This window comes from Danio rerio, chromosome 10 (assembly GCF_052040795.2).
Source record: "Danio rerio strain M-AB ecotype USA chromosome 10, GRCz13ab, whole genome shotgun sequence".
In the NCBI taxonomy this organism is placed as follows: domain Eukaryota; kingdom Metazoa; phylum Chordata; class Actinopteri; order Cypriniformes; family Danionidae; genus Danio; species Danio rerio.
Window position 1 is genome coordinate 45950145 of NC_141030.1, and position 14691 is coordinate 45964835.

The following is a 14691-nucleotide window of genomic DNA, read 5'->3' on the forward strand; positions in this document are numbered from 1 at the left end:
CTTTGTGACTGTTCTTGAACGGCCCAGCCAGAGCCCTGACTTAAACCCAATTGAACATCTCTGGAGAGACCTAAAAATGTCTCTCCACAAACATTTACCATCCAACCTGACAGAACAAAGAGTGGCTTCACAACACGTCAGTGTATTGTTCTGGATTGGCCCAGCCAGAGCCCTGACTTAAACCCAAATGAGCACCTCTGGAGAGACCTAAAAACGGCTGTCTACATATGGTTACCATCTGACCTGGCAGAATAAGGAGTGGCTTCACAACAATTCCGTGGATTGTTCTTGAATGGCCCAGTCAGAGCCCTGACTTAAACCCAATTGAGCATCTGGAGAGAGACCTTAAAATGGCTTTTCACAAACGTTTGCCATCCAACCTGATCGTTGATTTTAAAGAAACTAGATCTTAAACAAGCGAGTTTATAATGATATGACAGTTAACCAAAAGCACCTGAGTAGGCTGATTACAAATGAAAAGTCTCTGTGCATATATCCTCGTACGTCTGGTTTATTGTGAATCTGCACCTAGAGGTGGAAATTACATACTGTGCATTTAAAGGGCCATGAAAGCCCCTTGTTTCAGCAGGGTCTTTTCACACCTCTCCTTTGGAAAAAGTCAGGAAAGTGGGCGTGGCCAGCTCTGTTTAGGGGGGAGTGTCGGAGGAACTAAAGAGGGATGGTGTGGGAGTGTCTATTTGGGCACCTGCTGAGATCCAGAGTCAAAACACACACAGACGCGCACGCACGCACGCACACAGACAGGGGAGAAAGTGACTGTTTAATTTGACATCAGTAATCGTATTGTTTGCCAAATTATTAAATGGTGGACTTTAACTGCAGTTTGGCTCTTTCATTCAGGGAATTCATTCGTGCCCCTCGCGACAAACAAGATATTTGATTTGATGAGCTGCTCTAAGCGTGTATTTTTCATGCAATGTTTGATACCGCACGGCGAATGAGAGAAAAAAAACTCTGCATTTCCCGGAAACTTAGATGCACACGGCAGGTAGTGTCAGAAAGCTGTGTGTGTTATTCTGGTCACAAAATGCGGTGAAAAAATCCTACACGACAGTAATAGTTTGGTTGCGGTGCTAACATATTTACACTTGGTGTAATAGTTAGCTCGATACAAACTAACATTGTCATCTGAATAAACAAAGAGCACTGATCGCTCACTTACCAAATCTGCAAAGACAATACAATCAACACCCACAAGAGTCTTTATTAGGAGGAGACGAGCAGCAAATCCAGATCTCACCATTTGCAGATGACAAAAGCTCTCGGGTAAACAATGTTCCTTAGACACATACTGTTTTCGTGCATCACTTGCACTGTAATCCACACGTGACTCCAGCTGCGCTCTCATAGAGAGAAAATGAAAACAAAACCTTCACAGCAGCAAATTATAATAGCAACACTTCACGCTTGTTTTGCCAACACAACAAGGCATCTCTCTGCTGTCTGAACACTGTGACATTAATGAATATTAATGAAGTTGCACAATAGAGCTTGCCAATTGGTTTGAACCAAGACTTACTCATGCATTAATGCATCACACTCGGAGACTTAATACGGTACTCTCAGGTACAGACGTCCAGTCTAAATGCTGGAACACACGCTAAGATCTCATGGCCGTGACGCAGCTTAGAAAATTTGTTTCAAACCGGAAGTACGAATTTACTCGAAATAACGCAAAAACAACCAATTTACACTTTTTAGTGAAATATAGGTGTCCTAATAGTGTTTTTAGCAGTGTGAGACACATATACGACTGTTAACAGCTCAAAACATGTGCTCTGGTGTTTCGTGACCCTTTAAAATTCATTAAAAACAGGCTGGGAAACGATGAATTGGCATGTTTGTAGAGGCGTACCGAGATCCATGTAGAGGATGCTGTCGGGGTTGATGGAGGCCTCGTATGGAGGCGGTGGGTCGTCGGGGTGGTGGATGTCTGGGTATTTGTAAGCAGCGTATGGTGGTGGAGGCTCCTGGAAGTGAAACGCTCCTCCTTCTCCATCATCCGAGAGATGCAGAGGCGTCAGGCCCGTCCCGAATGCATCCGGTCTGTAGTCGAAGCCGGGCACCCGCCGACCCAGATTAAAATGATGCACTGCGGGTCAGAAACACATCATTTACACACGTGCTTTAACACAGGTCTGCTTACAGGATCTGAAGAGAGAGTTGAGCCTGCTGTGATCGATTTACACATCAGTGATGTTAGTTTTAGCATATGAAAAACACATGACTTGTTAAATTGGAGGTTTATCAGAGGTGGGGAAAACATTTGTTCTTTCTTGTTCATTCTTGGAGGAGGCTGAACAGTGCATTTGTGGTGAGACGCATTGTAAATGTATGATTCTTTTACTTTAAGCTGTGTTTTTGCTTCTTTTGTTGATGTGTGTTTATTGGATTTATGATAGCAGCCTACGAGGTGGGGTTGGGAGAAGGGATGTTGGCTTAAATGACTTAAATGATTTGTAAACTGATGGTACAGTTGAATTATTGAAGAAAATAAATAAATAAATAAATAAAAAAACAGATTAGCTTTGTTACAGGTACACCTGCCGTACACACTTTCAGACATTTGCAGTGAAAATGTCAGCATGGATGAAGGAGCATTTTCATTTTAAAACGTCAGAGGCTACATTTCATTTTAACTATTGCTTCCTTGTCATCACAGGGTACAAACTTAGGGAAGGACTATATTGTCTTACATTATTTATATTAGTGATTGACGCAGGTTTGCTTACGGTTTCCTCGGATGAGTATTTAGCAGGGATATTGTAATTAGCAGGGATGTGATTCTGCTGTAGGGTGGGGGGTGTCTCCATTGTCATCAAAGCAGACGACCTGCTTCATTCTGGACGTCTTTCAAGAATGTAATTGTAGACCTACCTAGGCTACTGTGCATGTAACATAATGATATAGTCCTATAATGTGACTAAGGCTGCTTTCACACCTGTGAATCGATTCAGTTGTTCTGAAACAGAGATTACAATCGTTACATTGTTGCTCTTTGCTCTTGGTGCGGTTCGCTTTTACACAGCAAAGTTTCTAAACGGACTAAAAGAGCTAAAACAAGTCACATGCGAGTAAACTCTCCTCACATTGGTCAGAGTGTCAGGGTTTATTTTGCTGAGTCCTGCTCAGCTGTCAGGAGAGGTGGTGGTTTGGTGGTGTTTGACAAGGTGTGCACGACGTGTCTGAAGAGCGAGGAGGGATGCGGTGGGAAGGGATGAGAAGGGTGCGCGACGTATTTGAGGACCAGAAGGGAGACGCGTGATTACCAGGAGATTATCACTCGTTTGCGGGCATCCTGGAGTCTCTGTGAGACTACCGAAACTTCAGGGAGACTTGGGATGTCTGGAATGATCTTCCGCCCTACTCATGATTCTCTCTTCATATAGCCGTATGCCCATTACATATCCATAAAACACTGTGATATAACCGGGCTCGGATCGTTTGTTTTCTCACTATAATCGATTCGCTCCAGAGTGCGTTTTAATCGAGCCGAGACCACCTCATCCAATCAATCTCTGAGCGATTGTTTAGATGCCGATCCGAGAGCAATTGGTGGTTTCACATTTGCCAAACGAACCGCACTAACTGAGCAAACGAGACAAAAAACAAAAGTGTAGGTGTGAAAGCAGCCTAAGCCGCTGACAAAATACAAGATTATGAAATCGATTTGGATGCGTGTGCGGCTGTGCACTTTTTCCACGCTCACATTTGCATCACGACCATGTGTGCTCTATGTACATTGTAAATACAGCCAGGATGCACATTTGTTATTATTCTCTGCAAGTCTTCTGTCCTGATGATGTCTTCATTAGTTCAGTGCTACAGCCGGGCACCTCAAATTTAATACCTGAAAGTGTCATAAGTTTAGATGATATTTAGGGCTGTGGAATTAATCGAAAATCCGATTTCGATTTTGATTTTGGTTTTAAACGATCATGAAAAACTATTAATAGAGATAAACGATTATTCCATCACGTACCGCCCCCTTTGCAGTTGTACACGTGTGAAAACTCTTTGCCTCTGCAAAGCTCAGTTCCACGTGAAAATGACTAAAAGCATGTGCTGTAATGTAACTTTTGCAGCACGGGATGCGCATCATTCATATTTTTAAAAGCACAAAAGAGCACTTGCTGTTGTGTGTGTGTCGCCATGCTTAGCCTCGGACAGGTAGCGTGTGTGTGCTTGCGCACAAGCCGCGCTTAGCCTCGGACAGCAGAGCACACACACATCTAACGCGATCTTAATGTGAGCGCTTTAATGGTCAAATACATGCACATTTGTGTCAGAGCGCGGTGTTTAGTGATTATTAATATTAACCCTCATTTGTGTAATAAACTAACTAACTAACTAAGTTGAGAATTAAAAAAAAGACACGAGAAAGAGAAACCATATCTGAGCCGCACTATTCTTAAAGTAACAGCGTGCGATATTCCCGCTGCTGCCCACTGTTTTTATTATTAATCAATGATAAAATCAAAAATACAGTGAAGATGCTTAAAGCACAGTTTAAACATAACAGATTTAATAACTCATTTCTAATAACTGATTTCTTTTATCTTTGCTATGATGACTACATTATATTTTACTAATTCAAATTTCAAAAATAATTTCAAAATACTACTATTCAGCTTAAAGTGACATTCAAAGGCTTAATTGAGGTAAATAGACAAGTCATTGTATAACAGTAGTGTCTTCTGCAGACAATCAAACATATATATTGCTTATAGGGGCTAATAATATCGAGCTAATAAAATAGGTTCCAAAATATTCAAACCTGCTTTTATTCTAGCTGAAACCAAACAAATAAGCCTTTCTTCAGAAGAAAAAAATATTATAGGAAATACTGTAAAAAAAACCTCTGTTAAACATAATTTAGGAAATATTTATATATATAAATAAATTCAAAGGTGGACTAATAATTTTGACTTCAACTGATGATTGTTTTGAATAATCGTGATTACAATTATGACCAAAATAATCGTGATTATGATTTTCCCCATAATCGAGCAGCCCTAATGATATTACAAATTTACTAAAATATGTTTTATAAATAATTAAAACTATGCTATTAAAAACAGGGACTAAACGAAGTGAAAGTGATAAACTCTTTCTAACGATGTACGATGTTAGGCTACTTAATTCAACTGGACTTAATATTTTTACAGTTCGATTGTTTACTGACTAGTACTTTATTCATCATGTGGAATACAAAGTCGACTAAATTACAGGGAAAGTTATATTCTGTGAACCTAATACCGATCCACCCGTGGCTTCAGCATCAACGCTTGACAGAGGGCGTGTCTGAAGTTGGGGCTGACACGATCGGCATATAAGCGTCAGCCAGTGAAATTAGTCAGCAATCGGATACAGTCTGAGCTGGAATATTTGCATAAAGTGATCTGATTGGCTGACACTTCCGTCGGTGCTTGAAAAGTTGAGAAAGTCCCAACTTCTGCAGCGAGCAACACCATGAAGCGGTGCCGATGGATCCACAATGCAGTTCGGCAACGCCTGACATTACCCATTGAAAGTGAATGGGAAGAGTTGAAGCTGACACCCTTATGTAATGTCATATGGAGTGGTTTTGTGAATGATATTTCCTGGAAGAAAGTTTGGTCATTACCCCACAATTTTTTTTATAACAAACAAAATAAGAGAAGTTACCTTTAAACTGATTCATAGATGCTATCCAGACAAGTGTAATCTTAAAAGACTTAAGAATGATATTAATACCAACTGTTCATTTTGCTTAGTGAATCCTGAGACGTCTGTTCATTTATTTTGGACTTGCCCTCATTCAATGACATTTTGGTGTGATGTTCTTGATTTTATAAAAGTTTATGTGAAGGCAGATTTTGAATTTACATATAAGAATGTTATCTTTGGTTTCCATGATTGTGAAAAGGAAAATAACACTTATTTCATGAACCTTGTTTTTTTGTTGGCCAAATTTCATGATCACAAGAGCAAGTTTTGTAAGTGTAAACCTTTTTTCCCTAAATTTAAAATTGAAACGAAAATGTATTTTGAGTGTATTGAGGGATCAACCAACTTAAAAGCAACACGAACAAGGACTTTGACTAAGGACTTGGCACTTATCTTCGACTAAATGACTAAAAACTCCTGGATTGTTGCTGTTTGATTCATGACATTTGTTGTTATTGTTTTTCAAGCATTCAATCAGTCCCGTGCGAATGGGGCATAAGATAACTAACTGAGTCAACTGGCGCCATCTAGCAGCAGTATGTCGATCTGTCTCGACATTGAGGTACAAAGTATAAACCTATTCAATATTACTTAGGCCAGTATTAAACTGCGTAACATTTAAACTAATAAAACCAAAAAATTCTACTTAATTTTTAAAAATTATATATATATATATATATATATATATATATATATATATATATAAATAATTTATTTATTTATTTATTTTTTTTGAAGAAGTGGCGGGGTGTCGTCTTCCTTCTTTCTTGTCCTTAGCTGATCACATGCCTGATTTAGCCACAATGCAAATGTAGTTTGTCATGATGGACTTTGGTGGATATTAATGTCAAGACTTGATTAAGTTTTCTGTTTGATTCCTAATTGACTGATGAAAACAACAATTTAACAATTAAATTTGAAAGTTTTTCCTTTACTACTGTCCTTCCTTGCTACACTACAAGTGCTCAAAAAACATGGCACTACCATTGACAACACCAGAAAATCAACACTCAGCTCGAGAAACAAGTGCAGCCTAAGAGCTATTCTGGGAAAATAGGTATGTCTGACAAGCTCAAGCTAGTCTGGAACCTAAATTAACTGCAACAAATGTACAGTCAACAGCATCTCCTTCATTTTATAGTTTTGATATTTCATTAGGGGATGTCACCGCCACATAAGTGTACAGGTAGTGTGCATTATTTATTAATAATTCAATGTCATGTCATTTATTATTCCTTACCTATACTATAGGTCTGTTGAATGCTTGATTGTAATTGAGGTGTGCTGTGACTCAAATAAACCAACAGCTAAAGTAGTTCCAGCAGGTTTTGAGCGTATTATCCAGCTCCATATCACTGCGCTGAATGATTTCAGTCATTTTAAAGCATATAAACAGTCAAAAAACACATCAACTGAAGGCTTTAGATAAGATATGTGAGAAACTAGTGCTACACAGAGGAGCAGTTTGAGCACAAAAACCTGACAAATGTCTGAAATAGCACATCTGAACACTGTGTGAACCAATGCACGTCAGCTTGTTTAATTATTAGACAATATGCTCTGCTTTACATCCTGGCCTCAGATGTGCATTATTTATATTAGTGATTGACGCAGGTTTGCTTACGGTTTCCTCCGATGAGGGTCTCGATGCGCTCGCGCCGCCGCTGTCTCAGTCTGTGCACCATAAAGAGCAGCAGAGACAGGATGAGGAAAGAGGAGATACAGCTGACGATCAGACGCATCCCACTGGCCATCGAGTCAAACAGACTGCTGCCGTCTGAAACACACCAGAAACAGGTCTCTAGCCACTGTTCACTGCATAATATACACTACACACTACAGCTGAAGGTAGAAATATGAACCCCCCCCCCTGTATGTTTTTGCCCAATTCTGTTTAAAGGAGAGAAGATTTTCTTCAACACATTTCTGCACATAATAGTTTTATTTGACTAGATATTTTTCAGGATACTAGTATTCAGCTTAAAATGAGATTTAAAGGCTTAACTTAAAGTTAATTAGGGTAATTATGCAAGTCATTGTATAACAGTGGTTTGTTTTGTAGACAATCGAAACAAATATTGCTTATGAGGGTTTATAATATTGACCTTAAAATGGGTTTAAAAGAATTAAAAACTGCTTTTATACTAGTCCAAATAAAACAAATAAGACTTTCTCCAGAAGAAAAAATATTACAGGAAATACTGCGGATGAATTTCTGTGAAAAAAACAGGAGGACAAATAATTCTGACTTCAAGTGTTCATGCACACACTCATGTCTTTATAAACTGAAAGACATCTCGTCTCAATAAAATAAATAAATAAATAAATCTGTGCCTAACACATTTTGCAAGCTTTTTTAGTGAGTATAATGTTTATTCAAAACAACTTCAACTATTTGACACTCTGTCCTGCTAACTAACTGAAACAAGTTAATTTATTAAATATGGAGAGAAAATGCTAGAAGGAATTACTTAACTGAAAAAGTAAATTATAAATCATAAACTTAAAAATAAATAACTTTATTTAAAATGTCATGGTAAAAACCTTAACTTTAAAATGATTAACTGCATATTTGACAAGTCTTTCTAACTATCCGAAACTAAGGTTTAAACACAAACTGGTAGTGTAGCTAAATATACAGTGCTCAGCATGTATACAAATCTCTCTTTTAAACTTATATTTTAATAGGAAGCTCTAAAATATTATTTTGAGCATATACATTAGATTAGTCTGTACTGAAGCCAAATCTGGAGCTTATCTAAGAAAATAACTTACCATAACGGTCCAAAAACTAGTACAGCCAAATGTATATGCTATAGAAAATATTAACCACAAATTTAGTAAGTTGTAATTTGTTTTTGCAATATTTTGCTTGAATTTAATTGTATTATCTTTTCATTTCTATGTTTAGTGACTAAAATATTATTTTAATAAATATATATGTTTAATAAATCTGTTTTGTTTAAATGCTTCCAAATATATTGCCTATATTCACTGAGAAATGGAGAAAAATATTAATATATATATTAAATATTAAATTAAAAAAAAAAAAAAATATATATATATATATATATATATATATATATATATATATATATATATATATATTGATAATAATTTAAAATATATATTTATTTTTTAATATTAATATTGTTATTTCCTACAATGTTTTGCATATATATATATATATATATATATATATATATATATATATATATATATATATATATGCAAAACATTGTAGGAAATAACAAAATTTATATTAATATTAAAATATATATTTTAAAGTATTATCAATACTTCTATTTATATTATTGATTATTATGTTTTATTTATCTTCCTATTTTGTGTTCAAATAAATTTAACAACTATAAAAATATTTAAAAATAATTTGTAGCATTTTCATTTAGATTATATTAAAATATTACATGTAAAAATAAACCATTTAAAATAAAATAAAAACATACTTTAAATAAAATTAAAAGACTAAACAATAAAAAGAAAATAACAGAATAGTAGACTGAAAAAAAAAGAATTGGTAACCTTAAATGACACCAGCCTTTTTTCCCCAATTAATTCTAATATTGACAGCTAATAGCTTTACAAATTTTTTCAGAGTATTTTTTCCTTTTTAAACATTCCAGCAGATTTTAGATTTACAACCGGAAAAAGCAGAGCAGCTCCACCTAGTGGTGAGACATGAGAACTTCAGCTCACAAAAACAGGCATCCAATGTGGTAAACAAGTCCACATGAATGGAAGCTGCAACTATTTCTTTTTCCCATATTGTGACAGTTCCTACAGAAACAGAATACTAAATGAGACATGCAGTAGGCGTGGCTTGTTGTTTTTACTGCGAGCTGATTGGATGTAGTAAAGTAGGTGTTTCATTCAGAAGGATGGGGAAAAGGGTTTGGGGAGAGAAATACAGCCTAACAGACTCCTCCTCCTCACCATTTCTGTTTGTTGTCAAAACTGACAGATTGAGGGGAGTGGTTAAGTATGTTAGCCACGCCCAATACCTCAAACAGACCTAATCTGAGAATTGAATGTAAGTGCATTTTCAGATTTCCCTTATCGATTAAAAGGGCAAACTATTCTTGTTTCTTAATGACCTGCACAGATGAATTGTTCACCACAAAACTAGCAGTGAGAGCTAACAAAATCAATATGGTTAGTTTAGATTTTATGTGTACTTTAAAGTCCTATATTGATTTTAAAGCTTTTATTCCTCAACTAGCACTGAGTTAAACAGCGATAGGACGAGCTGCTAAACGCACCGGGGTCCAGACAGGTGAATTTGCAGCACTCTTTGGGGTCTTTGCGGAAGTGCTGACAGCCCTGCGGACGCTCACACAGAGCTGCAACACACATCTCCGGCTCTCCGTCGTGACACGTGCAGCTCAGACACGGATCATCGCCTTTAGGTGTGAAATAATAGCCCTCGTTCACCACGTTATCCTTGATGTCCACACACGTCTGTCCTGTAGGAGAGCGAGAGAAGAGCAGAGAGTGATACTGATGCCATCATTCACTTCTGACTCTCATTTAAAGCCTGTTTCCAGTGAGCGGTATGATACAGTACAGTTCACTACATTTTTTTTTTGTCTGTTCTCACTGTTAAAAGATACCAAACCGTACCAAACCAGTTATTGGTACCCTTTCTAAAGGGTACGCTGTAAAACCCAACAGTCAACTTTATCAAATGGAATGAGTGTAGTTAACTCAAAATTGACTGAAAGTCAATTCTACTTGTTTGAAAAGAGTTTTGAACTCAGTGTTGAAGGTAATGAGTTAATTAAAAACATTATTACTTCAACTTAAATGGAACAAGTTCACAGTACTCATATAGATTAGTTTAACGATAGTTTGTAGCAGTCGGTTTCCTCAAACGGTTTGAGTTGCCTTAACTTGTTAGGTTTTACAGTTCTCAGTTGGTTTGAGTTCTCTTCATTTATTGGGTTTTACTGTACTCAGATTGCTTCGTTTACTCAAATAGTTTGAGTTACCTTAACGTTTTGGGTTTTACAGTGTACTAGAACAACAGAATGGTACCAAATGAGGTGGAGCTAGACGCGAGGCTCAATGCTATTGGTTTACACAGAAATGTCTCTAGCTTGTGCAATAAACCAGGAGAATAAACACACACATTTTAAATACACAGCCAAGACAAGACACTGTTATAATACATAATGCACACTGTGTGTAATTTTTCTGTTATTGGTAACACCTTGGAGACTGTAAGGGTCCGTATGTTCATATATGTTTTATTTATTTTATATAATTGCAGACGTCACTGATCTACAGCTATAATCAAATCCTGTTCGTAGAAAGGTTAGTAATAACTATTTATACATAATAACCGGACACTTTATTAGGTACACCTAAGCCACTCCTGTCAGCTAAGAACAGGAAACTGAGGCTACAATTCACACAGGCTCACCAAAACTGGACAATAGAAGATTGGAGAAACGTTGCCTGCTCTGATGAGTCTCCATTTCTACTGTGACGTTTGGATAATGCACCATGTCAAAGCGTGAATCCTCTCAGACAATGGAACATGACAATGAGTTCACTGTACTCAAATGGCCTCCACAGTCACCAGTTCTCAATCCAATTGAGCATCTTTGGGATGTGGTGTAATGGAAGATCCGCATTACGGATGTGCAAATCTGCAGCAACTGTGTGATGCTATCATGTCAATATGGACCAAAATCTGAGGAATATTTCCAGTGCCTTGTTAAATCTATGACATGAAAGACTAAGGCAGTTCTGAATGCAAAAGGGGGTCCAACCTTGTACTAGTAAGGTGTACCTAATAAAGTGGCCAGTGAGTGTAAGTATTTGTGTGTATAAAGCCAAATTCCCTTTAAGGCAGGGGTCACCAAACTTGTTCCCGGAGGGCCGGTGCACCACAGATTTTAGCTCCAACTCTAATCAAACACACCTGAACAAGCTAATCAAGCTCTTACTAGGTATACTTGAAACATCCAGGCAGGTGTGTTGAGGCAAGTTGGAGCTAAACCCTGCAGGGACACCGGCCCCCCAGGACCGAGATTGGTGACCCCTGCTTTAAGGCAAGTTCTCAAATTCTCTAAAACTACTTGGCAAACTTACGATTACATTTCATATTATGAATAACCGTTAACAAAATTAAACAACAGCTGTCTCTTTAGTTTGATTTCTAAACGTTCGTATCACAGAAAATCTGCAGAAACTCAAGTCTGGTCCGAGCCCCTTCCCCGGAGAATTGTCTTTCTATAGCGATCACTGATTGGCTCCTGTACTAGAAGGCGGGGCTTCATTCGCAATATGATATGTGGACGACCCGTACAGCTTTACTTTTACATTTCTTTTAGCAAGATTGACCTCAACAACAACTTTCTGTCGTACACCTGGGCCCGGGTTTTCAAAAGTAATCCACTAGGATTTTGGATAAGGGATTGGATCAAATCTTGAAAATGGGTTTTTCAAAAGAAAATGGATTGCATAATCGGATTAGATCACATAATCCAATCTTGGTTTTGATCCGGATCAAACCTTTAGTTTGGGTTTTTCAGACCTTTTTTGTAGGATCTGGATCACTTTGATCCAAAAAACCTGGATTAAACTGATCCCATCAGAAGAGTGGATTTCATGCCCAAAATGTAATGAAAACTTAAAAGATTTATTAAATAATACTATTTTTGGATCATGCAGTATCTTACGAGATACACTATTTATTCATAAGGTTTTAATTTTATTTGTTCATTCGTCAGGCTATTGTGAGTATTGGCTTTAACGTATTCAGCCTTTCAGTATAGGCCTGCAGCAAAGTAGAAGGAGTTTGGCCTCATAAAATAATCCCCCAAACAGCTGTCAAAACTGACCAAAAACAATACATTTTATTCTGTCACTAATTGATATATATATTCGTCACAATGGAAAATATTTTTCTTTTTAGAATATTTATTAGTGATGCATGCAATGATTACAGAATAACCAATGCAAAGAATGGCAATCACTGATTTTTGAAATCTCTTTCAACAGTTGCAAAAAGAGACTGAAAGGGCAGAAGCACAGCTTCATCAGGAAGAGGACCAAGTCACTCTGACCAAACTGCAGCAAACCAAGGCCAGACTTGAGATCCGCCTCCTAAAGGCTACGCTCAGACAAGCTGCTCTCTCCACATCAGATGAGGAAGTCTGAAATTATTAAGAGTTTTTGACATTAAGTCTTTTTTTATTTACATCTATATTGGAAACTTATTATAAATATCCTCAATGTACAGTGTTGTAGGTCTCAGATGAGCGGACTGCTGGAAGAGGATGGGGTGGGCTTTTTCTTGTTTTTATTATTTATTATTATTATTTTAATAATTATTAAATTTTCTTAGTTTTCATTTCAAATAAAAATAAAGTTATATTGACCCCACGCTGGCTATTCTACTTGTCGCTCTTTACATATCTATAGTTCTACATTGTGATGTCCTATCCTGTTTGAGCACTGGTTATCCAGATTTAGTGATCCTGAAAAGTTCCTATCCGGATCAGATTGATCCAATCCGATGTTGCTTTGAAAAACTGGCTCAAAAAGTAAACTGGATTACATGATCACGGATCGCAAAAACAGGATTACTAAATCCGGATAAATTTTATCCGGATTAAACCTTTTGAAAAACCGGGCCCAGGGTACCATTTCACAGAGGAGCTACAAACCTGATAATGTTGACCTGTACTGAACCGAACTGAACCATACCACTCAGTGGAAAAGAGGCATTACAAGCCATTCAACCTGATTCAGTTTGTGCCTGTGTGTGTGTGTGTGTGTGTTTACATACGTCTCTTGCAGAGGAAAGGGAATTTCTTGTAGCAGTTTTCTGCATGCCAGCTGTGCAGACCGCGCTCATTCATGCTCTTGATCTGGAAACGCTGCAGCTGAGCACAGAAAACATTGTCCTGGGTGGGATTGGCTTCACCGAGGGCTTCAAGACCCTCCGGAGGCAGAAACACCTGCATGGACCCTGAGAGGTGCAGACACACCATAAATATATACGAGAGATAAATGTACACTAAATATACGCATGATTTACAGACGTGTTTGATTTGATGCTTTCAAATACCAACATGCTTTGACAAAAGCAGCAAACATTAAACCGACCTTTATAAGCCACTTCCCAGCGTCCCTCGAGCGTGTGGTTTTGGTTAGTGATCACGTACTGATATCCAACCCAGAACCTGCAGGACAAACACAGCGTTCAGCATCAGGATTCAACAACAGCTCAGTTTTCCTCTCGTTCACACTCACTTGCACTGGTCCTTGCGTTCGCACACGTTCTCGTCAAAGTCCACCTCGATCTTGAGGATGAACTGCAGCTCCTCATTGGTGCCGAAGGTTGCGAGCGAGCCGTTGACTTTCTGACAGGTTTCCACCGCTTGCCAGTAGTTCTCGCTGCGCAGGTAGACTTTATAACAGCTGGCCGTTTTCTCGTAGTGGTGCCAGCCGCTCGGACACTTCTCTGTTTGGAGGAAGAGTACATGTCTTATATGCAGAGATTCACGATGAATCCAAAAACACACTCGCTCTGAATTACTCACGCATGTTTTTTCATCTCACATGAATTTTTTGGCTCAAGCTGAATTTTTTTTCACTTCAGTAGAAAATTTAAAGGTTTAATTAAACTAACAAAAACTTGCAGAAGCATGCGAGTTAGTAAAAACCAAATACGCTTGAGATGAGTATATAAAAATGTGTAAGTGCACATAGATACTAATAAAATAACTTGCACTCCTCAAATTGCTAAAACTAATAATTAAGAGACTACAGAAGCTATTAAAACAGTCAGAAGCAAATAAATTCATTGAGAAAAGTTGAACTTGCACTACTAAAATGATTACATTTATAATTAAATAGACAATAAAACTATTTAATGAAAGAACAAAAATATGTATATTAAATAAATAAAATAAATAAAAGTTGTAG

At 37.5% G+C, this 14691-nt stretch overlaps 1 protein-coding gene across 6 annotated transcripts in view; it reads right to left on the reverse strand.

The window, feature by feature from the left end:
* dgcr2 (DiGeorge syndrome critical region gene 2) overlaps window positions 1-14691 on the reverse strand; it is a 44835-nt gene that overhangs the window by 4868 nt on the left and 25276 nt on the right. For all 6 annotated transcript variants that reach the window (XR_015500322.1, XR_015500323.1, XR_015500321.1 and 3 more), the window contains 6 exon segments: window positions 14017-14227; window positions 13870-13946; window positions 13550-13732; window positions 10011-10214; window positions 7355-7507; window positions 1877-2113 (listed from right to left, as the gene is read on the reverse strand). Coding sequence is in view for 2 of the 6 variants with exons in the window: in NM_001002656.3 (NP_001002656.2) it covers window positions 1877-2113; window positions 7355-7507; window positions 10011-10214; window positions 13550-13732; window positions 13870-13946; window positions 14017-14227 (1065 nt within the window). In the remaining 4 variants the exon portion in view is untranslated.